This window comes from Pongo abelii, chromosome 2 (genome assembly GCF_028885655.2).
Source record: "Pongo abelii isolate AG06213 chromosome 2, NHGRI_mPonAbe1-v2.0_pri, whole genome shotgun sequence".
In the NCBI taxonomy this organism is placed as follows: Eukaryota; Metazoa; Chordata; class Mammalia; order Primates; family Hominidae; genus Pongo; species Pongo abelii.
Window position 1 is genome coordinate 145,512,618 of NC_085928.1, and position 26,228 is coordinate 145,538,845.

Genomic DNA, 26,228 nt, shown 5'->3' on the forward strand with positions numbered 1-26,228 from the left:
TTTGCTCTGTTTTTAAGCATGCATGGAGTTGTTTTTTTTTTTTTCCATAGTGATCTTCCATTTCAACTTCCTATTTAATATAAGAATCCCTTCCAAGACATCAACTCATAAATTCATTCTCTGTTTGAATGCTTTCAGAGACTAGAAGCTCTACCTTGCCAGGCAGCCTAGTCTATTGTTAAATACTTGTTTGTTAGAAAATTTTTCCTTGTGCTGAATAGGAATCTGATTTTTAGTCTCACCCATTGATCATGACTGCCCTAATGCCAGGACAAGGAATCATTAGACCATCTCAGTACAGTCATTTTACCCAGAAATAAATGGATTTGACAATAGGAAGCAAGTCTTTGGAAATTTCAAATATATCCACTGCTTCTGAGTTAAAATCTTATCCCCCTAATGTCAGGACTACTCTGACTTGATTCTGTGCCTTCAGCCTCCTCCCAGAAAGGTTAATACTTAGCATAACCACCAGATTGTATTTGATTATGCCATTTCCCAATTTAGCAATATTCAGGAATTCCCACCCTCTATAGCAGTGCTTTGTTTTGTTTGGGCTTTATTTTTATTATGCATAAATATTGAAGAGTCAGGTCACACTTCAGGCTTTAGCAGTAGTTTAGGCTGTGCTTCAAGAGGCAGAGGGGTTTAGAAGGCTAAGGGCTGCATGGAGGCAAGTAGGAGACCAAGTGGGAATACCTAAGAGCCCGTGCACACTTCCACTGAGAAGGGTTCCCCTGCTTTCAGGAGTAATGTTAAAAAGTTGGAAAACTACCATTCTTCAGGATAAACCTCAAACTTCTCTTCCTGGCATTCCATGGCTTCCACAGCCTGGCCCCAGAGTTTCTTTCCAAACTTGCCTAAAACTTTCCTGTATAAGCGTGACCCTCTTGCCCTCTCATAGGCACACCTCTGCATTTGGGCTCTCAGAGTTCTCCCTCCAGAGTGGGCTTCCCCTCCTGCCAACCTCCTCAGCATCCACTTTGTTGAAGACCTAGCTTCCATTGTGTATTATTGGAGAAGTCCCTGAACCCTCACTTGTCATGCCCTGCCCTACCTCTGACCTCACAGAGCATTTGTCATTGCTGTTAAATGATATGTAACTAGAGTGAATGAAAAGGAATTCTTTCTTCTCTTTCTTCATTCCCCCTTCTTAAAAATTGCTTGTTGATACCCTAGATGCTTCTAATGAAAAACAAACTCATTCCAGAAATAAGAGCTTACCTGTTTCCATTCCATTTTACTTATGAGGGAACTGCAGTTCTACAAGTACTTACCTGAAGTCACAGAGCTAGTTCATGCCGGGAGACAAGTTGTCTAACTTCTAGCATGGTGCTGTTTCTACATACGTCATCTCCCTGGACATGTAACAGTAACTAACTTCCAGTTAATAGCCACCCAAATATATTACAAGTTCTTTAAGGGCATTCAGGGTTTTCTTACCCAATTCTTTTAGAGGTGGCTATTGCATTAGATGACAGAACCCTGATGATAAAATTTCTGAATGGGCTGGAACTATGGCTGTAAATCCAAAAGATAAAATTTAACAAGGCTGAATGAAATCTGCATTTGGAGGTGATATGGTAACTACATAAATGCCAACGGTATTTTTATTTTTTTTTTTTTTGAGACAGAGTTTTGCTCTTGTTGCCCAGGCTGGAGTGCAATGGCACTATCTCGGCACACCACAGTCTCTGCCTCCCAAGTTCAAGCGATTCTCCTGCCTCAGCCTCCCGAGTAGCTGGGATTATAGGCATGCACCACCACGCCCAGCTAATTTTTGTATTTTTAGTAGAGATGGGGTTTCTCCATGTTGGTCAGGCTGGTCTCAAACTCCCGACCTCAGGTTATCCACCCACCTCAGCCTCCCAAAGTGCTGAGATTACACCAACAGGGTATTTCTAACATGAGAGCAAGTTGTGTGAAAGAGACAGAAGGTTTCATGGATTGCCTCAGGTAAGCAGACAAAGAGAAACTTTCCAGATTAGGGCATAGTAGTTCCCTGGTACAGTGCTGAGGTCACCATGTCTGGAGAGCCCTTCTTCCTCTGAATATTCCCAACTGCTGACTGAGGAGCCCATTCTCCTGTGTCTTTGTACTGCTCTGCCTCCACATCCTTTATGATCTGGCCTCCCATTCCTGTGCCGTGGTAGCCCTGCCTTGCTCTGTGGCTCGGGGCCCTGCTAGCACTCCACAGATTCAGTGAGAGGAGAGCAGAAAGCCTAAAGGCTCCACAGTGCTCAAGGGAGGTGTCAAAAAGAATATAGTCAAGGCAGGGTAGAGGTCTCTGGAAGGTGGGGAGCCGGAGGAACGACTTTGCCATTTACGTGCAGTGAGAATCAGTCTGTATGTGGCATCAGAAAAAAGCAGCAGTGTTGAAACTGACAGATAACGTGGAGAAGTTTAAAAAGATAGAAAACTAATTTGTTTAGCCATAGTGACGTCATTTACGTAACAATTTGCTACTTATACCTAATAATCATGTGGTGCAATAGCCATTATACATATATATGTCTGATTAACTTGTCTGAATTATACTTAATTATAGCCCTAAATTCTATTCATGAGCACCAAGCCTTTTTGTTCATTGCTCTTAGATCTTAATTGTCAGCTCAGGTAGCAAAGTAAACTGCACATACCTTTAAAAAGTTAAAACCAACACTGCATTTTTATAAAATGAGGATGCGTGGCCAGGCACAGTAACTCATGCCTATAATCCCAGCACTTTGGGAGGTCGAGGCAGGAGAATCACTTGAGCCTGGGAGTTCAAGACCAACCTGGGCAACATAGTGAGACCCCATCTCTACAGATAATAATTTTTTAAAAATTGCCTGGGTGTAGTGACATGTGCCTGTGGTCCTAGCTACTCAGGAGGCTGAGGCAGGAAGATCACCTGAGCTTAGGAGGTTGAGGCTGCAGTGAGCCATGATCACACCACCACACTCCAGCCTGGGTGACAGAGTGAGACCCTGTCTCAATAAAAAGTTGGGGCGGGGGGATGTGTATATAATTACCTGGGAAGTTGAGGGGGATGTGTATATAATTACCTGAAAAGATATCATGAGTGTGTCAGTTTGTATTTTTTTTTTGCCTCTTTATTCTTAAAACCGTTTATTTAAAAGTTGATTTAATCATGTCTTCCAGTTAGCTAATTCTCTTTTTTTCTAATTTTATTTCCATGGTTTGTTGGGAAACAGGTGGTGTTTGGTTACATGAGTAAGTTGTTTAGTGGTGATTTGTGAGATTTTGGTGCACCCATCACCCAGGCAGTATACACTGCACCCTATTTGTAGTGTTTTATCCCTCACCCCTTCCCACCCTTTATCCCTTAGTCTCCAAAGTCCGTTGTGTCATTCTTATGCCTTTGCATCCTCATAGCTTAGCTCCCACTTATGAGTGAGAACATATGATGTTTGGTTTTCCATTCCTGAGTTACTTCACATGGAATAGTCTCCAATCTCATCCTGGTCACTGCGAATGCCATTAATTCATTCCTTTTTATGGCTGAGTAGTATTCCATCATATATGTATATATATACACACACACACACACACACACCAGTTTGTTTATCCATTTGTTGATTGATGGGCATTGGGTTGGTTTCACGTTTTTGCAATTGAGAATTGTGCTGCTATAAACATGCATGTACAAGTATCTTTTTTTACAGTGACTTCTTTTCCTCTGAGTAGATATCCAGTAGTGGGATTGCTGGATCAAATGGTAGTTCTACTTTTAGTTCTTCAAAGAATCTCCACACTGTTTTCCATAGTGGTTGTACTAGTTTACATTCCCACCAGCAGTGTAGAAATGTTCCCTGTTCACTGCGGCCATGCCAACATCTACTGTTTTGTTTTGTTTTGTTTTTCAGGGGTAAGGTGGTATCACATTGTGGTTTTGCAGGAGTTAAGGTTCTTCTTGGAGGGGTAAGGTGGTATCGCATTGTGGTTTTGATTTGCATTTCCCTGGTCATTAGTGACATTGAGCATTTTTTATATGTTTGTTGGCCATTTGTATATCTTCTTTTGAGAATTGTCTATTCATGTCATTAGCCCACTTTTTGATGGGATTATTTTTTTCTTGTTGATATGAGTTCATTGTAGATTCTGGATATTAGTCCTTTGCCAGATGTATAGATCTTGAAGACTTTTTCCCACTCTGTGGGTTGTCTGTTTACTCGCTGACTGTTCCTTTCACTGTGCAAAACCTCTTTACTTTAATTAAGTCCTAGCAATTTATCTTTGTTTTTGTTACATTTGCTTTTGGGTTCTTGGTCATGAAGTCTTTGCCTAAGCCAATGTCTAGAAGGGTTTTCCCATTGTTATCTTCTAGAATTTTTATATTTTCAGGTCTTAGATTTAAGTCCTTAGTCCATCTTGAGTTGATTTTTGTAAAAGGTGACAGACGAGGATCAGTTTCATTCTCCTACATGTGACTAGCCAATTATCCTATCACCATTTGTTGAAAAGAGTGTGCTTTCCCTACTTTATGTTTTTGTTTACCTTGTCAAAGATCAGTTGGCCGTAAGTATTTGGCTTTATCTCTGCGTTCTCTATTTTGTTCCACTGGTCTATGTGCCTATTTTTATAACAGTACCATGCTGTTTTGGTGACTATGGCCTTATAGTATAGTTTGAAATCAGGTAACGTGATGCCTCTAGATTTATTCTTTTTGCCTAGTCTTGGCGTTGGCCATGTGGGCTCTTTTTTGGTTCCATATGAATTTTAGAATTGTTTTTTCTGATTCTGTGAAAAATGTTGATGGTATTTTTATAGGAATTGTGATGGGAATTGCATTGAGTCTGTAGATTGCTTTTGGCAGAATGGTCATTTTCACAATATTGATTCTACCCATCCATGAGCATGGGATGTGTTTCCATTTGTTTGTGTCATCTGTGATTTCTTTCAGCAGTGGTTTGTAGTTTTCCTTGTAGAGGTCTTTCACCTCCTTGGTTAGGTATATTGCTAAGTATGTTTTTTGTTTGTGTTTGTTTGTTTGTTTTTTGGAGCTGTTGTAAAAGGGGTCGAGTTCTTGATTTGATACTCAGCTGGCTCGCTGTTGGTGTATAGAAGAGCTACTGATTTGTGTACATTAATTTTGTCTTTGAAAACTTTGCTGAATTATTTTATCAGTTCCAGAAGTTTTCTGGAGGAGTTTTTAGGATCTTCTGGGTAAACGATCATATCATCGGCAAACAGCGAGAATGTGACTTCCTCTTTTTTTTTTTTTTTTTTTTTTTTTCTGAGATGGAGTCTCGCTCTGTCGCCCAGGCTGGAGTGCAGTGGCTCAATCTCGGCTCGCTGCAAACTGCAAGCTCTGCCTCCCGGGTTCACACCATTCTCCTGCCTCAGCCTCCCATGTAGCTGAGACTACAGGCGCCCACCACCATGCCCAGCTAATTTTTTGTGTTTTTAGTAGAGACGGGGTTTCACTGTGTTAGCCAGGATGGTCTCGATCTCCTGACCTTGTGATCTGCCCGCCTCGGCCTCCCAAAGGGCTGGGATTATACGCGTGAGCCACCGCGCCCGGCCGACTTCCTCTTTATTGATTGGGTGCCCTGTATTTCTTGTTTGATTGCTCTGACTAGGACTTCCAGTACTATGTTGAAGAAGAGTAGTAAGAGTGGGCATCCTTGTCTTGTTCCAGTTCTCAGAGGGAATGCTTTCCACTTTTCCCCATTCAGCATTATGTTGGCTGTGGGCTTGTCATAGATGGCTTTTATTACATTGAGGTATGTCCCTTGTATGCCAATTTTGCTGAGAGTTTTAATCATAAAGGGATGCTGGATTTTGTCAAATGCTTTTTCTCCATTTATTGAGATGATCATGTGATTTTGGTTTTTAATTCTGTTTATGTGGTGTATCACATTTATTGACTTGCATATGTTAAACCATCCCTACATCCCTGATATGAAACCCACTTAATCATGGGGGATTATCTTTTTGATACGTTGTTAGATTCAGTTAGCTAGTATTTTGTTAAGGATTTTAGCATCTGTGTTCATCAGGGATATTGGTCTGTAGGTTTTTGTTTGTTTGTTTGTTTGGTTATGTCCTCCTTTCCTGGTTTTGGTATTAGGTTGATGCCGGCTTCATAGAATGAATTAGGGGGGATTCCCTGTTTCTCTGTCTTGTGGAATAGTGTCAATAGGATTGGTACCAATTCTTCTTTGAATGTCTGGTAGAATTCTGCTGTGAGTCTGTCTGTCCTTGACTTTTTTTTGTTGGTAATTTTTTTTTTTTTTTTTTTTTTAAATTTCTGAAGTATTTATTGATCATTCTTGGGTGTTTCTCGGAGAGGGGGATATGGCAGGGTCATAGGATAATAGTGGAGAGAAGGTCAGGAGATAAACACATGAACAAAGGTCTCTGGTTTTCCTAGGCAGAGGACCCTGCGGCCTTCTGCAGTGTTTGTGCCCCTGAGTACTTGAGATTAGGGAGTGGTGATGACTCTTAAAGAGCATGCTGCCTTCAAGCATCTGTTTAACAAAGCACATCTTGCACCACCCTTAATCCATTTAACCCTGAGTTGACACAGCACATGTTTCAGAGAGCAGGGGGCTGGGGAAAAGGCCATAGATCAACAGCATCCCAAGGCAGAAGAATTTCTCCTAGTCAGAACAAAATGGAGTCTCCTATGCCCACCCCTTTCTACACAGACACAGCAACAATCTGATCTCTCCTTCCTTTCCCCACACTTCCTCCCCTTCTCTTCAACAAAACCGCCATCGTCCTCATGGCCCGCTCCCGATGGTCGCTGTCTCTTCGGAGCTGTTGGGTACACCTCCCAGACAGGGCAGCCGGGCAGAGGCGCTCCTCACCTCCCAGACAGGGCGGCTGGGCAGAGGCGCCCCTCGCTTCCCAGACGGGGCCGCCCGGGCAGAGGCGCTCCTCTCCTCCCAGACGGGGCGGCCGGGCAGAGGCGCTCCTCACTTCCCCGACGGGGCCGCCCGGGCAGAGGCGCTCCTCGCTTCCCAGACGGGGCCGCCCGGGCAGAGGCGCTCCTCAGTTCCTCCCAGACCGGGTGGCAGCCGGGCAGAGGCGCTCCTCACCTCCCAGACGGGGCGGCCGGGCAGAGGCGCTCCTCACTTCCCCGACGGGGCGGCCGAGCAGAGGCGCTCCTCACTTCCCAGAGGGGGCGGCCGAGCAGAGGCGCTCCTCACTTCCCAGAGGGGGCGGCCGGGCAGAGGCGCTCCTCACTTCCCAGACGGGGCGGCCGGGCAGAGACGCTCCTCACTTCCTCCCAGATGGGGTGGCGGCCAGGCAGAGGCGCTCCTCACCTCCCAGACAGGGCGGCCGGGCAGAGGCGCTCCTCACTTCCCAGACTGGGCGGCCGGGCAGAGGCGCTCCTCACCTCCTAGACGGGGCGACCAGGCAGAGGCGCTCCTCACTTCCCAGACGGTGTGGCGGCTGGGCAGAGGTGCTCCTCCCTTCCCAGATGGGGCAGCCAGGCAGAGGCGCTCCTCACTTCCCAGACGGTGTGGCGGCCGGGCAGAGGTGCTCCTCCCTTCCCAGATGGGGCAGCCAGGCAGAGGCGCTCCTCACTTCCTCCCAGACGGGGTGGCGGCCAGGCAGAGGCGCTCCTCACTTCCCAGAGGGGGCGGCCGGGCAGAGGTGCTCCTCACTTCCTCCCAGACGGGGTGGCAGCCGGGCAGAGGCACTCCTCACCTCCCAGACGGGGCGGCCGGGCAGAGGTGCTCCTCATCTCCCAGACGGGGCAGCCGGGCAGAGGTGCTCCTCACTTCCTCCCAGACGGGGTGACGGCCGGGCAGAGGCACTCCTCACCTCCCAGACGGGGCGGCCGGGCAGAGGCGCTCCTCACCTCCCAGACGGAGTGGTCAGGCAGAGGCGCTCCTCACTTCCCATATGGGGTGGCGGCCGGGCAGAGGCGCTCCTCACTTCCCAGATGGGGCAGCCGGGCAGAGGCGCTCCTCACCTCCCAGACGGGGTGGCCGGGCAGAGGCGCTCCTCCCTTCCCAGACGGAGTGGCCAGGCAGAGGCGCTCCTCACCTCCCAGAGTGGGCGGCCGGGCAGAGGTGCTCCTCACTTCCTCCCAGACGGGGTGGCGGCCAGGCAGAGGCGCTCCTCACCTCCCAGACGGGGCGGCCGGGCAGAGGCACTCCTCACCTCCCAGAGTGGGCGGCCGGGCAGAGGCGCTCCTCACTTCCCAGAGTGGGCGGCCGGGCAGAGGCGCTCCTCACTTCCCAGAGTGGGCGGCCGGGCAGAGGCGCTCCTCACTTCCCAGATGGGGCAGCTGGGCAGAGGTGCTCCTCACTTCCTCCCAGACGGGGTGGCGGCCAGGCAGAGGCGCTCCTCACCTCCCAGACAGGGCGGCCGGGCAGAGGCACTCCTCACCTCCCAGAGTGGGCGGCCGGGCAGAGGCGCTCCTCACTTCCCAGAGTGGGCAGCCGGGCAGAGGCGCTCCTCACTTCCCAGAGTGGGCGGCCGGGCAGAGGCGCTCCTCACTTCCCATAGGGGGTGGCAGCCGGGCAGAGGCGCTCCTCACTTCCCAGATGGGGCAGCTGGGCAGAGGTGCTCCTCACTTCCTCCCAGACGGGGTGGCGGCCAGGCAGAGGCGCTCCTCACCTCCCAGACGGGGCGGCTGGGCAGAGGCACTCCTCACCTCCCAGACGGGGCGGCTGGGCAGAGGCGCTCCTCACCTCCCAGAAGGGGCGGCTGGGCAGAGGCGCTCCTCACTTCCCATATGGGGTGGCAGCCGGGCAGAGGCGCTCCTCACTTCCCAGACGGGGTGGCGGCCAGGCAGAGGCGCTCCTCACTTCCCAGATAGGGCAACAGGGCAGAGGCGTTCCTCACTTCCTCCCAGACGGGGCGGCCGGGCAGAGGTGCTCCTCATCTCCCAGACGGGGCAGCCGGGCAGAGGCGCTCCTCACTTCCTCCCAGACGGGGTGGCAGCCGGGCAGAGGCGCTCCTCACATCCCAGATGATGGGCGGCCGGGCAGAGGCGCTCCTCACTTCCCAGATAGGGCGGCCGGGCAGAGGGGCTCCTCACATCCCAGACGATGGGCGGCCAGGCAGAGACGCTCCTCACTTCCTAGACGGGGTGGCGGTGGGGCAGAGGCTGTAATCTTAGCACTTTAAGAGGCCAAGGCAGGAGGCTGGTAGGTGGAGGTTGCAGAGAGCCGAGATCACACCACTGCACTCCAGCCTGAGCACCATTGAGCATTGAGTTAGCGAGACTCCGTCTGCAGTCCCAGCACCTCGGGAGGCCGCGGCAGGCAGATCACTCGAGGCCAGGAGCTGGAGACCAGCCCGGTCAACACGGCGAAACCCCGTCTCCACCAAAAATACAAAAACCATTCAGGCGTGGCGGCGCGCGCCTGCAATCCCAGGCACTCGGCAGGCCAAGGCAGGAGAGTCACAGGAGCCCGAGGCAGGGAGGTTGCAGCAAGCCGAGATCCCGGCAGTACAGTCCAGCTTCGGCAACAGAGGGAGACCGAAAAAAGAAGGAGAGGGAGACCGAAAAAAGAGGGGAGAGGGAGAGGGAGGGGGAGGGGGAGGGGGAGGGGGAGGGAGAGGGGTAATTTTTAAATTACCATTTCAATATCATTGCTTGTTACTCGTCTGTTCAGGGTATCTAATTCTTCCTGATTTAAGCTAGAAGGGTTGTATCTTCCCAGGAATTTATCCATCTCTTCTAGGTTTTCTAGTTTATGTGCGTAAAGGTGTTCATAGTAACCTTGAATGATCTTCTGTATTTCTGTGGTGTCAGTTGTAATATCTGCTGTTTTGTTTCTTATTGAGCTTATTTGGATTTTCTCTCTTCTTTTCTTGGTTAATCTTGCTAATGGTCGTCAATTTTATTTATCTTTTCAAAGAACTAGCTTTTTGTTTCATTTATTTTTTGTATTAATTTTTTCTTTTGTATTATTTTTTTTCAGTCTCATTTAGTTCTGCTGTGATCCTGGTCATTTCCTTTCTCCTGCTGGGTTTGGGTTTGGTTTGTTCCATTCTTGTTTCTCTAGTTCCTTGAGGTGTGACCTTAGATTGTCTGTTTGTGCTCTTTCAGACTTTTTTTTTTTTTTTTTTTTTTTTTTGAGACAGAATCTCTCTCTGTTGCCAGGCTGGAGTGCAGTGGTATGATCTTGGCTCACTGCAGCCACCACCTCCTGGGTTCAAGCGATTCTCCTGCCTCAGCCTCCTGAGTAGATGGTACTACAGGTGCACACCACCACACTGAGCTAATTTTTGTATTTTTTAGTAGAGACGGGGTTTCACCATGTTTGCCAGGATGGTCTCGACCTCTTGACCTCATGAACCACAGACCTCAGCCTCCCAAAGTGCTGGGATGTTGGGCGTGAGCCACTACGCCCAGCCCAGACTTTTTGATGTAGGCGTTTAGGGCTATGAACTTTTCTCTTAACATTGCTTTTGCTGTGTCCCAAAGGGTTTGATAGGTTGTGTCACTATTGTCGTTCAGTTTGAAGAATTTTTTAATTTCCATCTTGATTTCATTTTTGACCCAGTGATCATTCAGGAGCAGGTTATTTAATTTCCATGTATTTGCATGGTTTTGAGGCTTCCTTTTGGAGTTGATTTCAGGTTTTATTCCACTGTAGTCTGAGAGAGTGCTTGATATAATTTCAGTTTTCTTAAATGTATTGAGGCTCGTTTTGTGGCCTCTTCTATGGTCTGTCTTGGAGAAAGTTCCATGTGCTGTTGAATAGAATGCATATTCTGCAGTTGTTAGATGGAATGTTCTGTATATATCTATTAAATCCATTTGTTCCAGAGTATAGTTTAAATCCATTGTTTGTTTATTGACTTTCTGTCTTGATGAGCTGTTTAGTGCTGTCGGTGGAGTACTGAAGTCCCCCACTCTTGTTGTGTTAAACTGTCTATCTCATTTCTTAGGTCTATTAGTAATTGTTTTATAAATTTGGGAGCTCCAGTGTTAGTGCATATATGTTTAGGATTGTGGTATTTTCCTGTTGGAAAAGGCCTTTTATCATTATGTAATGTCCCTCTTTTTCTTTTCTAACTGTTTTTGCTTTAAGGTTTGTCTGGTAGAAGGACAGCCACTCCTCACTTTTGGTGTCCATTTGCCTGAAATGTCTTTTTCCACTCCTTTACCTTAAGTTTGTGCAAGTCCTTATGTGTTAGGTGAGTCTCTTGAAGGCAGCAGATAATTGGTTGGTGAATTCTTATCAATTCTTCAATTCTGTATCTTTAAGTGGAGTAAAATTTAGGCCATTTACATTCAATGTTAGTAGTGAGATATGAGGTACCATTCCATTCATCATGCTATTTGTTTCCTGTATATCTTGGTTTTTTGTTCTTGTTTTTTAAATTGCATTTTTGTTTTATAAGTCCTGTGGGATTTATGCTTTAAAGAGGTTCTGTTTTGAGTGTTTCCAGGATTTGTTTCAAGATTTAGAGCTCCTTTTATCAGTTCTTGTAGTGGTGGCTTGGTAGTGGCGAATTCTCTCAGCATTTGTTTTTCTGAAAAAGACTATCTTTTCTTCATATATGAAGCTTAGTTTCACTGGATACAAAATTTTGGCTGATAATTGTTTTGTTTGAGGAGGCTGAAGATAGGGCTGCAATTCCTTCTAGCTTGTAGGGCTCTGCTGAGAAATCTGCTGTTAATTTGATAGGTTTTCCTTTTTAGGTTACCTGGTACTTTTGTGTCACCACTCTTAAGATTCTTTCCTTTATGTTAACTTTAGATTACCTGATGACAGTGTGCCTAGGCAATGATCTTTGTGTGATGAATTTCCCAGATGTTCTTTGTGCTTCTTGTATTTGGATGTCTAGGTCTCTAGCAAGGCTGGGGAAGTTTTCCTCAATTATTCTCCCAAGTATGTTTTCCAAAGTTTTAGATTTCTCTTCTTCCTCAGGAGCACCAGTCAATCTTAGGTTTGGTCATTTAACATAATCCTTGACTCCTTGGAGGCTTTGTTCATATTTTCTTTTTTTTTTTTTTCTTTGTCTTTGTTGGATTGGGTTAATTTGAAGACCTTGTCTTTGAGCTCTGAATTTCTTTCTTCTGCTTGTTCAGTTCCATTGCTGAGACTTTACAGAGCATTTTGCATTTCTATAAGTGTGTCCATTGTTTCCTGAAGTTTTGATTGTTTTTTATTTATGCTATCTATTTCTTTGAATATTTTTCCCTTCACTTGTATCATTTTTTGGATTTCCTTACATTGGGCTTCGCCTTTCTCTGGTGTCTCCCTGATTAGCTTAATAACTAACCTCCTGAATTCTTTTTCAGGCAAATCAGGGATTTCTTCTTGGTTTGGGGCCATTGCTGATGAGCTAGTGTGATTTTTTGGAGGTGTTAAAGAACATTGTTTTGTCATATAACCAGAGTTGGTTTTCTGGTTCCTTCTTATATGGCTCTGTCAGAGGGAAGGTCTAGGGCTGAAGGCTGTTAGTCAGATTCTTTTGTCCCATGGGATATTCCCTTGATTTAGTGCTCTCCCCTTTTTCCTATGGATGTGGCTTCTTGAGAGCCAAGCTGTAGTGATTGTTATCTCTCTTCTGGATCTAGCCACCCAGCAAGTCCAGGCTCTGGGCTGGTACTGGGGGTTGTCTGCACAGCATCCTGTGATGTGAACCCTCTGTGGGTCTCTCAGCCGTGGATACCAGCACAGTATTTGGGGTGCCTCTTGGGTCCCACAGGAAGAGTCCGCTTCCTTCAGGGGGTCTGTGAGTCTTCTCAGGTTTCCTGATTTATTCCTGCAGTTGTTCTGGAGCAAAAATTCTCACTGCAAGCCTCCACACACTGCTCTGTCTGTCCCAAGTTGGAGCTGCAGTCAAGTCCTGCCTCCCATCCACCATGATCCCCTCAGTCCTCAGAGACTTTTTATTACTCCTAATTCTATTTTAATTTAGCTTTTACTTGGCTATTGCAGTCTATTAGTACTCACTAAGTCATCCTTATTTTCGACAATTCTTTACTATGCATGCAAGTCTTTTTTGGTACCAGGCAGTGAGCTCTGCATCTCCGGCACTTACTGTTCGTATTCTTATAGGTTGGCATAGGAAAAGGAGAAGAGAGGCAACCTTTAAGGAGTAAGGAGGAGAGAGTTTGTTAAAGCAATAAATGAATGTTCTTATGGATTCTTGTAGTTTATAAAGTTATTTGGAAGACCAGCTTGAGTTTGCCGCTTACTCTTAGTGGCACTCAAGTGTAGCTATAAAGACTGGGATCTGTTTTTAAGTGCCTAGAAAACTCTGTGTTTATGAAATCTGCATCTGTTGGTGAAGTTTAGCTCATTCATCTTAGACCTCAAACAGCCCTGAAGAACTTAATGCTTACATCTGGTTAAATTCTCAGTGTGTAGTGTGTACGTTTTTCCACAGCTTTAAGTAATGATAGAGAAGAAATGAATAGAGAATGAATCTCAGAGAAATGAAAGCAACTTAGGAACAGAAACAGAGAAACAGTAAGAAATGCATTTTTCAGAGACTGGGCCAAAGGATTCATCATGGAGTTTTAACTTCTAGCAGAAAGTTGAGGAAAAAGAATAAGACTCTTTTCTGAACCATACAAAGCCCTGCAGCTGCTGTCTTCTGGTTGACATAGCACCATCTTTACCCGTCACACCTGTGGCCTGGAAGGTAGCCTCTCTGTACCTGAATTTCTTCATCTGCAAAATGGGATTAAAAAAATAACTACCCTCGTCTATGTGAGGATCACGTGACGGCCAAATGAAATTACAAGCCTGAGACATCTTTAAATGTTGAAAGAAGATTAAAATATTGGGTAATCATCCTCTCCTGTGTGTATCATTAGACAACCTTGCTTTGGATTATTTGTTTTGTTGGCCATTCTTAGATCAAATCGTAGGTGTTGATCAAGTTTTCTTTGCTCCAGAACTTTGATTACCATATATTGACTCGCCTTCTCCTCTAAAAATAAGTTTCCTAAATCTATTTTCTGTATCTCTGTGTATACCCACTTGCTATCCACTCTCTTCCTTTGTAAAAAAACAAAAACAAAAAGTCAATATTCACACTTCACACTTCAACAAGAAAAAGCTTGTTCTCTCTTCTGTTAATAAAAGTGCTATTCTCTTGCCTTCAGATTAATACCATTTACTGTTAAGGTTCTTATTGATCTGGCTTCTTTTACCTTAAATCTTTGATTTTTAAGCAGATGCAGGCTAGCATACTTTTTTTAATAGTCAGAGTGTAATGTCCATAGCCCTTACCATTCTGCCTTTCCCATTTTTTCCCTTTGTCATTTTTCCAAGGGCATAATACCGTCCTGCTGTATAACACTTGGCTACTCAGGGTACCCCACTATGAGAACAATAGGCTGACCTTTTCCAGTCTACTTCAGAACATCTTTGTTCTGTACCCTGTCTCTGAGGATTTTGCCTTTGGGTCATAATAAGTGTATTAATCTTCAGAGACTTAATACTCCTTATGAGCTGATGTATATCCATTTTAACAGGAGTCTTCTGGAGAAAAGACCGTAAGAGAATGAAATTTGCTCAGTTAGTGGAAGTTACCCCACAGAAGGTGGTAAGCACACAGCCCCTGAAAGTGTTTCTGATCAGGAAGTTAAAAGATTCCTGATCTCTTCCAGTTCTGAAAAATTCATGAATGACTCTAATGGTGAGAATTTGAAGCACTTTGATAAGCCAGTTCCAGCGTCTCCACACACCTTCTGTTTGTGGCTCCATTCACCCTGCCTCCATGATACAGACGATTCCCAGTAGTTGCCACTAGCCTATCACTAAGACTGTCTAAGAGCATTTTCTTGGCAAACCACCATTCTGCATGAAAGGAGAGTCTGGGATTGGGGAAAGTGGATTCAACAGCTTATACAGCCAAAGTATATTAATTGTGAGCTTTGCACCTTGGTAATCATTATTTATACAGTAAACAAAATCATGTGGTTGCTAAGCAACACCTTTCCCTCATTCTTGACCCCAGTGGAGGTATGAGATATTCGACCTCTGGACTTAAAAAATCTTAAATTCTGCTCTGTTTGCAGACATGCTTTAGTGGCCCTGGCAGTAGCAGCCTCTTATTTCTGCCCTGTCCTTACCTCCCTTGGCTTGAATCTTGTCTTCCATATCTCCATGAACCCAGCAGCCTGGGTGTTCTTTCAGGATAACTAATGTCAGACTAGGTACTCTTCAGGCTCCTGTGGGGGTCCCCTGTGCACTGAAGCCTCACACCAGGAGCAGCTTCACCTAAGCCTAAGGTGGATGCACATCTAGTCTTCCTCTAGAGGAGAGGCTTTTCCTCTGTGGAATGATGAGGGTGCACACATTAGATCCTGGGTCTAATGTGAATAATAACATATTTATCTCATAACAAAATGTGACTTGTTGAAGAGTTCCACATTTGGGATATGTTTTCTGTGTGTGTAGAAATTGAGATGATTTGGAGACTATTTCTTTGCTAATAGTAACGATTGTATTATTACTTATAGCAGCAGTCCCCAACCTTTTTGGCACCAGGGACTAGCTTTGTGGAAGACAGTTTTTCCATGGATGGGGGTAGAGTGGGGGATAGTTTCAGAATGAAACTGTTCTGCCTCAGATCCTCAGGCGTGCGTTAGATAGAGTGCACAACCTAGATCACTTGCATGCACAGTTCACGATAGGGTTCACTCTTCTATAACAATCTGATGCTGCCACTGATCTGACAGGAGGTAGAGCTCAGGTGGTACTGCTCGCTCACCCGCCCTTCACCTCCTGCTCTGTGGCCCAGTTATTAACAGGCCACAGACTGGTACCTGTCCATGTGTCCATGGCCTGGGACTTGGGGACCTCTTCCTTTCAATTAAAAAAAAATTGTCCTTTTACTTTCATGAGAAAGAGAGTTCTTACTAAATTTACCTCCCTTTTTCCTAGAGAATTTTTTCTCCTTCAGGTTTTTTTTTAATTGAAAGGAAGAGCTTTTTGTTAAGAAAAATCAATACCTTTTAGGGTACTAAAATTGTTTTATATTCATTTCCAGTCTTTCCTAAGGCTTTGTAATCATTTGTGGTAGCCTCTAATATATAAATAAATGATAGCATTTTACCTTTCATCTTTTACCTGAATTATAACCATTTAAATAGATATGATAGCTGTTTTCTTGAGCAGTCTAGGATTTTCTGTTTCTTCTTGAACCTGGGACTTAATAACATAATAGGCAAAGGAGAGAGAAGGAGATAGGTAGTGGAATATTAACACGAAGTGACCAAGTAATAAAGGTGGCTGTATTTTTCTGCTTAAGGAATGAATGAAGGACATATATTACAACTGTGACATTCAGTCATTTCTTTTTCTTTCTAGAAGGTAGTAAATTTATAAGAGTGGTAAGCCAAGTGTGGTGGCTCACGCCTGTAATCCCAGCACTTTGGGAGGCTGAGGCAGGTGGATCATTTGAGATCAGAAGGTCAAGACCAGCCTGGCCAACATGGTGAAATTCCATCTCTACTAAAAATACAAAAATTTGCCAGGTGTGGTGGTGGGCACTTGTAATCCCAGCTACTCAGGAGGCTGAGGCAGGAGAATTGCTTAAATCTAGGAGGCAGAGGTTGCAGTGAGCTGAGATTGTGTCACTGCACTCCAGCCTGGGCAACAGAGCATGACTCCGTCTCAAAAAAGAAAAAAGAAAGTGGTGGGAAGGGATGCTGGTTGCTTTAACTGTCAGGTTGGAGGAGGGAATCACTTTAAATGGACTTGGAGGAAACATAAATGAATTTCCATTTTCTTCATTAAACATGTTCTCTTATTTTGTTTCCCCTCTGCCTCTCTCTGAATCTACCCTAGTTGATATATTTTCCTATGCTCCAGTTTTGTTCTCCTGAGGGCTCTTCCATCCACTGTGGCATGAAGGGTAAAAGCCACAAAGATCTTCTCTTTGGCCATGTCATCTCTTCATTCCCTGTTGGCTTACCCTGTATTTGTTTTCTATTTGCAGGTCTGTGGCTGTCCTCTCTATTGGAAAGCCCCCATGTTCAGGGCTGCAGGGGGAGAGAAGACAGGATTTGTGACAGCACAGTCATTCATTGCCATGTGGAGAAAGTAAGTATGTGAGCAGTCTCTCTGGGGCTAGGCAAAGAATTGTGTGACCCTCATGACATGCTTTCTAAAGGTCACCTATTTTACTCATTTATACATTTTCCCTTTACTGTTTATATCAACAAGGAAAATTCAATGATTTACAACCATTTATACCCACATACAAGTTCTTTGCCACAAGCCTTTATCTAACCTGTTTAAAAACCAGTAAAGCAGATCTGCAGAAATCTTTCTTTAAAAACTATTTGATAGTTTATTAGTTTTACTTGGTTTTTCTTTTTGTTTGTTTGTTTTTCATTTTTGTTTTTTTTTTTTTTTTTTTGAGACAGAATGTCATTCTTTTGCCCAGGCTAGTGTGCAGAGACCCAGTCATAGCTCACTGCAGCCTCAAACTCTTGGGCTCGAGTGATAATCCTACCTCAGCCTCCTAAGTAGCTGGGACTACAGGGAGGCACCACCACACACACCTGGCTAATTTTTATAGAGACTGGATCTCACTCTGTTGCCCAGGCTGGTCATAAACTCCTGGCCTTGAGCAATCCTCCCAGCTCGGCTGCCCAAAGTGCTGAGATTACAGGTGTGAACCCCACACCCAGCCAATTTTACTTGTTAAATTTGGGTCTCAGGATTTGAATCTGGCAGCAGTGAAATAAGCAAATAAGAACTCCCCTTTAAGGGGGGAAAATCAGATGTGTCACATGGGAAATACATTTTCATTCCCATATGATCCAATTTAGAATTATATCTAGTTGATTTATTAGAAATACTGAATTCTAATAGATTTTAATCATTACCTTTTGAAAGCTCCAGTTAAGGAACCAAAGGACTAGTATATTTATCAAGCTTTTCCTGGATTCTAACATTCTGACAAATTTTCTTGAATTCAGACCCAACATCTCTCTTCTTTATCTCTTTTTTCTCCCTTCTTTCTTCTTTAGGAGTTATTTCTTGGTATATTTATACATCTTAGCTAAGTATCACAGCTTGCCCCTTCTGCCTCTTTTAACTGATCAGCACCCTTGTTATGCATGTTCTTCTCTCCTTTTCTGAGCTAAATATCCTTCCTGGTAAACTGTTGGGAAATGCTACTCACCTATTGTTATTATTATTTAACATCAACCTATAATAGCAGCAGATTGAACAGACAGATTCTTTCTAATTTCTTCATTTCAGCTAAAAGCCCTTAGTAGGATAATGCTTGAGAATATAGTAGGTGATAAATAAATGTATTCTTATTTTTAAAAATCTAGCAGCAGGTCAAGTTCAAGTTCTTCATACATCACATTAGAACTAAAGAGTCTATGTTGGTGGAGCGTATTCTCATAAGTGGGCACTGAACAATGAGAACACATGGACACAGGGAGGAGAACAGCACACACTGGAGCCTGTCAGGGGGTGGGGTGAGGGAAGGGAGAGCATTAGGAAAAATAGCTAATGCATATTGGGCTTAATACCTAGGTGATGGGTTGATAGGTGCAGCACACTGCCACAGCACATGTTTATCTATGTAACAGACATGCACATCCTGCGCATGTACCTTGGAATTTAAAAAAATTTTTTTAAAAAGAGTGTATGTTGGTGGATAGATCAGTAGCCACCACCACAATAGCTGTATTCTTTTATTCAGATGAATTGTTTAAATTTTATCTGTAAGGAAGACATTTCTGCAAAATGCAAAAAGCGGGGGAAAGACATGAAGTACAAGTCTCCATTTTGGTTAACTGCAGGAAAATTGCTTATGAAGTTATATAGCATGAGCAACTATCCCTATCTTTTTTTCATCAGAAAAATTCTATGAATAGATAAGTGTGTCTCTAAATTAAAGTGTTATTTTACAGTCAGATATTAAAATGGTTTGAGTGCCCTCTAGTGGAAACTCCTCTCTGAGCTCTTAAAATGTCTTTTAAAAGCCAGAGTGCTTTAAGGGAGCCCCAAGTGTGGCTATTTTGGGAGACTAAGCAGCTAAGCATGGTGGTGTGAGTTACCACATTGACCTTGGAGAAGACATGTTTAGTTTTGTAATTTTTTTTTTTTTTTTTTTTTACAAATTGTAACGTTTGCATAAAGCAATGTGGGCTCAAGTATAGTATATTAAAACTTTCAAATACAAAAAATTGCTAACAGGTAATTATACAGAATTAAAACATTTTGGAGAATACATATATATGCTGACTTGCTCCAGTAGCTCTACATAATCTTAAAAATAAAAAGAGTCAAATATAAAAGTCATAAGAATATAGGGAAATGGCCAGGCGTGGTGGCTCACGCCTGTAATCCCAGCACTTTGGGAGGCCAAGGCAGGCGGATCCCAAGGTCGGGAGATCGAGACCATCCTGGCTAACACGGTGAAACTCCATCTCTACTAAAAATACAAAAAATTAGCCGGGCGAGATGGCGGACACCTGTAGTCCCAGCTACTCAGGAGGCTGAGGCAGGAGAATGGCGGGAACCAGGGAGGCGGAGCTTGCAGTGAGCCAAGATCGTGCCACTGCACTCCGGCCTGGGCGACAGAGCGAGACTCTGTCTCAAAAAAAAAAAAAACCAGAATATAGGGAAATAATTTCTCTCATGTCAGACTACTCATGGGGTGGAGGCCTCAGTATCTCTCCTCCAAAGGGCTCTGTTCCACTTCCTTTCCCTGTGCCGCTGCCCATTTCACGTCTATACTCTGACATATATTTTTCTTATAGTCAGGACATTTTTAGGAGAAAGACATTGCTCCATAGCATTTCTTTTTGACGTCCTAGAGTATCAGCTTTTGGGCAGAACTCATCTCAAATGGAATCAATAATATTGCTTCAGCTTTATTATGCTTTACTTTCTTTTACCTTTTCATATCAATGTATCATTTGTCCATTAACAAAATAACATTTTGTCCTAAAAGTTCTGAAAGATGCTAGTTTAGAATAGCTATGCTTACCTTCATTCTTTAGCTTTCATGACTTTTATCATCTTTTCTCCTGCCATAGAGTTGACCAGCCAGTAACATTGGCAGAAAATTGTAATTCACCTTTTCTTTCTATTTCATAGCAAAAGACCATTTCTGATGTCACTTTGTCCTCTCAGAGTAGCTCTCATCTGTCATGTCTCTGCTGTTTTTATATCTTACTATTCTGTTTTATATATATAAGTAGTACTTTTGAAAGACCTCACTGTTTTTCTATTGTGATCATGCCACCCATTTTCTAATCCTGAGAGGTGGCTCCTATTAGCATCTATTGTGTGAATCTTTTTCTGAAACGTGTTTATTTAACTTTAGGAGCCTTAAGCATGTTGAGGAATGGTACGGAGAATAAGTATAAAAATCATACTATAGCTCTAATAAACACAAATGAAGTATACATCTGTTTGATCAAAAACATTTTCTTATTTTTCTTCCTTAATCACTTGTTGAATGCTAACTCTATGCCAGGTATTGTGTCTGGCCTTGAGGGCGGTTGGGATACGAAGAAAGTAAGACACAGTTTTATACCCTGTAAGGAGCTTACAGTCTAGTGAAAGAGTTACACCAAGCCATGTGTGCTGGCTTTCACCTGTAATCCTAGCTACTTAGGAGGCTAAGGTGGGAGGATGGCTTGAGCCCAGGAGTTTGAGGCTGCAGTAAGCTATGATCATGAGACTCCACCACAGCCTTGACAACAGAATGAGACCCTGTCTCCAAAAAAAGAAAAAAAAAAAAGACACGGATATGAAGATGGCCAAGAAGACACAGCCAGGGAGAGCTTCCCTTTCCTACCAAGAGAAACCAAAATATTGAGTAAACCAGCATACTTTGAACAGATCTTTTAAGAGGAAGCACTGAGAGTCAGTGGAGAGATGATGCAGTCACTGGGGCTGAAGAGGGAGGAAACTGAGAACCCTGCATGGGCTCTGGCTCCTAAGGAAGGGGTGAAAGAAGTAACTGCAGAGCAGGCCACTGTCACTGTGGACCTCTGGGATTCTAGCTGCAAGAGATCCCACAGCCACCATGGACATTTGAGTTGGCAGGGAAAACTGCCTGGATAGCTGGCAGAGACAGAGCTCAAGGCTATACAGAGCCCATGGGGTTTTGCATGGGAACAGCTGCAACCACAGCTGAGACTTGTGGTTGGAACTCAAGTGGAGCCCTCACTCTCAGAGCACTGGGAAGAGTGAGGTATGGATTAATGGGCTGGCACAGGAACTGGGCCACAGCCTCTCCCCAAGGGAGCCTGGCAGTCTGGAACACCTAATAGCCCAGTGATCTGGGTACAGAAGTCTTGTGACAAACTAGCTGGTTGGGCCAAATTCTGGGCAGTAACCAGGAGACCTGTCAAGCACAAGCTGGGAGGTTCTCACTGCTGTCTGCTGGCCAAAAAAACCTAGGCTGTGGGCACCACACCAGCTGCACAGCCAAGGCAGCATCGCCCTACCCAGGGATCCCTCGCCCTTGACCTGCTGCATGAACAGACCACCCACAGACATACCCCTAACCTGCAGTCTACCTGGCAGCCCTTACTATTAAATGCCATCTCCTGGGTTACAGCTTGAATTACACCACCAAAAAATTCGAGCATGAATTGCCTGAGAAAACCCAGTACAGGATTCTGGCCACAAATAAAGATCCCATACAGGCCAGGCACAGTGACTCATACCTGTAATCCCAGCACTTTGGGAGGCCAAGGCAGTAAGATTGCATGAGCCTAGGAGTTCAAGACCAGCCTAGGCAACATGGCAAGACTCTGTCTCTACAAAAAAATTAGCCAGGCATGATGGTATGCACCTGTGGTTCCAGCTGCTTGGGCAGCTGAGGCAGGAGGATCACTTGAGCCCAGAAGGTTGAGGCTGCAGTGAGCTGTGTTCACGCCATTGTACTCCAGCCTTGGTGATAGAGCCAGACTTTGTCTCAAGAAAGACAGAAAACTGTAATCCCAGCACATTGGGAGGCCAAGGCAGGTGGATCACCTGAGGTCAGGAGTTCGAGACCAGCCTGGCCAACATGGTGAAACCCCATCTCTACTAAAAATACAAAAAATTAGCCGGGCATAGTGGTGGGCACCTATAATCCCAGCTACTCCGGAGGCTGAGGCGGGAGAATCATTTGAACCCAGGAGGCAGAGGTTGCAGTGAGCCAAGGTTGCGCTGTTGCACTCCAGCCTAGGCAACAAGAGTGAAACTCCGTCTCAAAAAAAAAAATCCAGAAAAGATTCCATACAGAGCCTTGGCCCTCCGAAAGCATCCAGAAATAAAGCCAGTTGGCTGTACTCAGCTTGCACCACAGTCAAACCCTCAAGGGAAATAAAGTAAAAACAAAAAAGCTCCATCCAAAGGACAAAGGACAGCAACATCAAAAGATAAAGGAACACCTGCTCTCACAGATGAGAAAGAACCAGCACAAGAACTCTGGCAATTCTAAAACCCAGAGTGTGTTCTTACCTCCAGATGATCTCACTAGCTCCCCAGCAATGGTTGTTAACCAAATTAAAGCGGCTGAAATGACAGAATTCAGAATCTGGATGGTAAGAAAGCTCAATGAAATACAGGAGAAAGTTGAAACTCAATCCAGGGAAAACAGTAAAATGATCCAAGAGTTGAAAGATGACACAGCCATTTTAAGAAAGAACCAAATTGAACTTCTAGAATTGAAAAATTTACTACGGGAATTCCATAATACAACTAGAAGCATTAATAACAACAGATCAATCTGAGGAAAGAGTCTCAGAGCTCAAAGACCACTCCTTTGAATCAATGCAGGCAGACAAAAATACAAAAGAATTTTAAAAAATGAAAACTCTCAGAAATATGGGATTATGTAAAGAGACCAAACCTATAACTCATTGGCATTCCTGAGAGAGAAGGAGCGAGAGTATGCAACTTGGAAAACATGTGAGGATATAGTCCACAGAAATTTCCCCAGTCTCGCTAAAGAGGTGGACATGGCTGAACTCATGGAGCAGTTTGGAGATTTCTCAAAGAACTAAGAGTTTACATTTCAATCCAGTAGTTCCATTACTGGGTATATACCCAAAGAAAAATAAGTCATTCTACCAAAAAGACTTATGCACCCATATGTTCACTGAAGCACTGTTCACAATTGCAAAGACATGGAATCAACATACATGCCCATCGATGGTGGACTGGAGAAAGAAAATGTGGTACAGGTACACCATGGACTACTAAGCAGCCATAAAAAAGAATGAAGTCTTGTTCTTTGTAGCAACGTGGATGCAGCTGGAGACCATTATCCTAAGCAAATTCGCAGAAACAGAAAACCAAATACCACATGTTTTCACTTGTAAGTGGGAGCTAAACATCAAGTACACATGGACATAAAGATGAGAACAGGCCAGGCGTGGTGGCTAACGCCTGTAATCCCAGCACTTTTGGAGGCTGAGGTGAGCGGATCATGAGGTCAGGAGATCGAGATCATCCTGGCTAACACAGTGAAACCCCGTCTCTACTAAAAATACAAAAAAAAAAATTAGGCGGGCGTGGTGGCGGGTGCCTGTAGTCCCAGCTACTTGGGAGGCTGAGGCAGGAGAATGGCGTGAACCCAGAAGGCAGAGCTTGCAGTGAGCCGAGATTGCACCACTGCACTCCAGCGTAGGCAACAGAACGAGACTCCGTCTCAAAAAAAAAAAAAGATGAGAACAGTAGACACTGGGGAATATAAGAAAGGGTAGGGATGGAGGGAGCAAGGGCTGAAAAACTACCTATTGGTACTATGCTCACTACCTGAGAGATGGATTCGTTCATACTCCAGACCTCTACATCACTCAGTATACCTTTGTAACAAATCCGTACATGTACCCCTGAACCTATGATAAAAGTTGAAGAAAAAAAAAGTTATTCCAATAAGGTTATGCTACTGTGGAACAGCCATGACAGAAATAATAAGCACATGGAAGGACACAGGAGGCCAGTGACAGTTCCTGGAAGGTGAAGTAAGGGAAAAGGGTATTGTGGTAAGGACAGTAGCATTTACAAATGCCTGGTGTGAGAAGGCATGGAACATTTGTGCAACCACAAGTGCAGGAATGGTAAGAGAAGGGGACATGAGCAGGTAGGATCAGATTCTGGAGGCCCTTCTATGTCAGGTCAAGAAGCTAGGACTTTAGGCCAGGCGCCGTGGCTTACGCCTGTAATCCCAGCACTTTGGGAAGCTCAGGCAGGCGGATCACACGATCAGGAGATCAAGAACATCCTGGCCAACATGGTGAAACCCCCATCTCTACTAAAAATACAAAAACTAGCCAGGCGTGGTGGCATGCGCCTAAAGTCCCAGCTACTCTGGAGGCTGAGGCAGGAGAATTGGTTGAACCCGGGAGGCGAAGGCTGCAGTGAGCCGAGATTGTGCCACTGCACTCCAGCGTGGGTGAAAAGAGCAAAACTCTGTCTCAAAAAAAAAAAAAAGCTGGGACTTTAGCCTACTTGACAGAAGAATTTTAATTTGGACAATGATGTGATCAAATATGTTACTCAGAAATATCAAGCAACAACAAACAAGAGCCTAAGCATGGATATTGGCAGTGGGAGACAGAAAGGGGCAAATTTGGTAGAAATGAAACAACATGGTAGTTGATAGGTGTGGGAGTAAAAGGAAGGGAGAAGTTCATGACAACTCCCAAGTTTCTAGCTTGAACCATTGGGTGCTTGGAATACTAGATGAGGTTACCGGAGTCCTGAGGAATGTTTCCTGAAAATGTTTTAGACAGCTGTTCCTTCCTTTCTGTTTCCATTTTATCATCAAGGTCAAGGCCTTATTACTTCATGCTGAGACCACTGGAAGGGAAGAGGGTCTAATAGACTTCAATACTCATCCAATCTTATAGACAGCTCATCATTCTAAAACATCCTTTGATTATGTAAATTCCTTACTTGATTGTTGATCTGAGTGGCCTTCAGATCGAACTGAAATTACTAACTATTGATGTTATTGTCATTGTTTGTTCAGAGGAACTGATCTTCCTAAGCAGTTGTTTCTTTTATAGGTTGCTGAATAACCATCATGATGATGCCTCTAAATTCATCTGTCTTCTAGCAAAGCCCAACTGCAGCTCTCTAGAACAGGAGGATTTCATCCCTCTACTTCAGGTAATTTTCATCTCCTTTTGAAAATGGGTTCTAATTTTGGAGTTTCAGCAGTTTTGTTTAAAATTTACAACTATAACATGTCAATTGAGCTACACAAATCTAGATATCAGATTTCTAGAAGAGTGGTTTTCAAACTTGTTTTAGCAGTAAGATCCTCTCATTAAATGAAATCTCATTAAATGAAATCTAAAACAGAACCCATAGTAGTAAAAGAGCTACTCCTTCAGGGCTGCTCCTACTGAAGCAGAGGAGAGGGGCTACTCATCCTCCCCCTTGCCCACCCACAGCAATCACTGAAGCACCTTCTGAAATGATAGAATGCAAGAAGATAACTTCTCTGTTAGCGTAGAACATAGCTAAGAACCTGGTAGAAAGAAAGAAAAGGTCATGATGTAACCAGAATCACTCTCATGAACTCTGGGGTCTTCAGTTACTGCCTCTTGACCCTTTATTTAAGTACAGTTTTTAAATGCTTGGTTTCCTGATTCTTCAACCCAAGATATATTTGAAACAGAAAATTAGAATAGGAGAAGGGAGAGAGGATAACTAGAATCAAGTGCATGGAGAGCTGCAAAAACCAGATTACACCACCAGACTACAAAGGTAGTGAGGAGAGTAAGAAACACTAAGAGAAAAAAAAAAAAGACACAAAAGCTCTAAATGTACTCTAGTCTGGGAGTAATTTAGGATAATGGCAGTAGTCCCAATCCCATTACCAGATTTCAGATTTCAGCTGAGATTAGTAATTTATTTTAGTAGCATAGACTCTATATGTACTTATCTAGAAAACTCACTTATAGGGAGCAGCTTTCACTGATGGAACCAGATAAAACAATGGCACTGTACTTCTCATTTTTCCTTTTCTGTGTATGAAATTTTAAACTCTGTGTGTTGTATATCCATATATTACACATGTAAAAAAAGGATAAGTCTCAGACCTGAATAAACCTCAGATCTATCAGAAGTATAAGTTTCTGGATTTGAATTTCTAACTTTAGCCTTCACTGACCAGGTTGGCGGAGATTTTTAACCTCAGACCTTCCTGAGGTTTCTCAGCCTGGAGCTGTGCCACAGTTCTGAGGTCTTACACGGTACCAAAGCATTAGGGTTGGGAGTTACTGCTGAGACATCAGCCATCTTTGGCTAGCAGATTCCCTTCAGATCCAGAGGTCTTTGCTGCTTCTG

The 26,228-nt window shown here is 44.2% G+C and overlaps 1 protein-coding gene across 4 annotated transcripts in view; it reads left to right on the forward strand.

Moving 5' to 3' along the window:
- PPP2R3A (protein phosphatase 2 regulatory subunit B''alpha) overlaps positions 1-26,228 on the forward strand; it is a 184,923-nt gene that overhangs the window by 61,542 nt on the left and 97,153 nt on the right. For all 4 annotated transcript variants that reach the window (XM_024245015.3, XM_054552663.2, XM_054552664.2 and 1 more), the window contains 2 exons: positions 16,891-16,994; positions 24,941-25,043. In XM_024245015.3, coding sequence (XP_024100783.1) covers positions 16,891-16,994; positions 24,941-25,043 — 207 coding nt within the window. The remainder of the gene's footprint in view (positions 1-16,890; positions 16,995-24,940; positions 25,044-26,228) is intronic.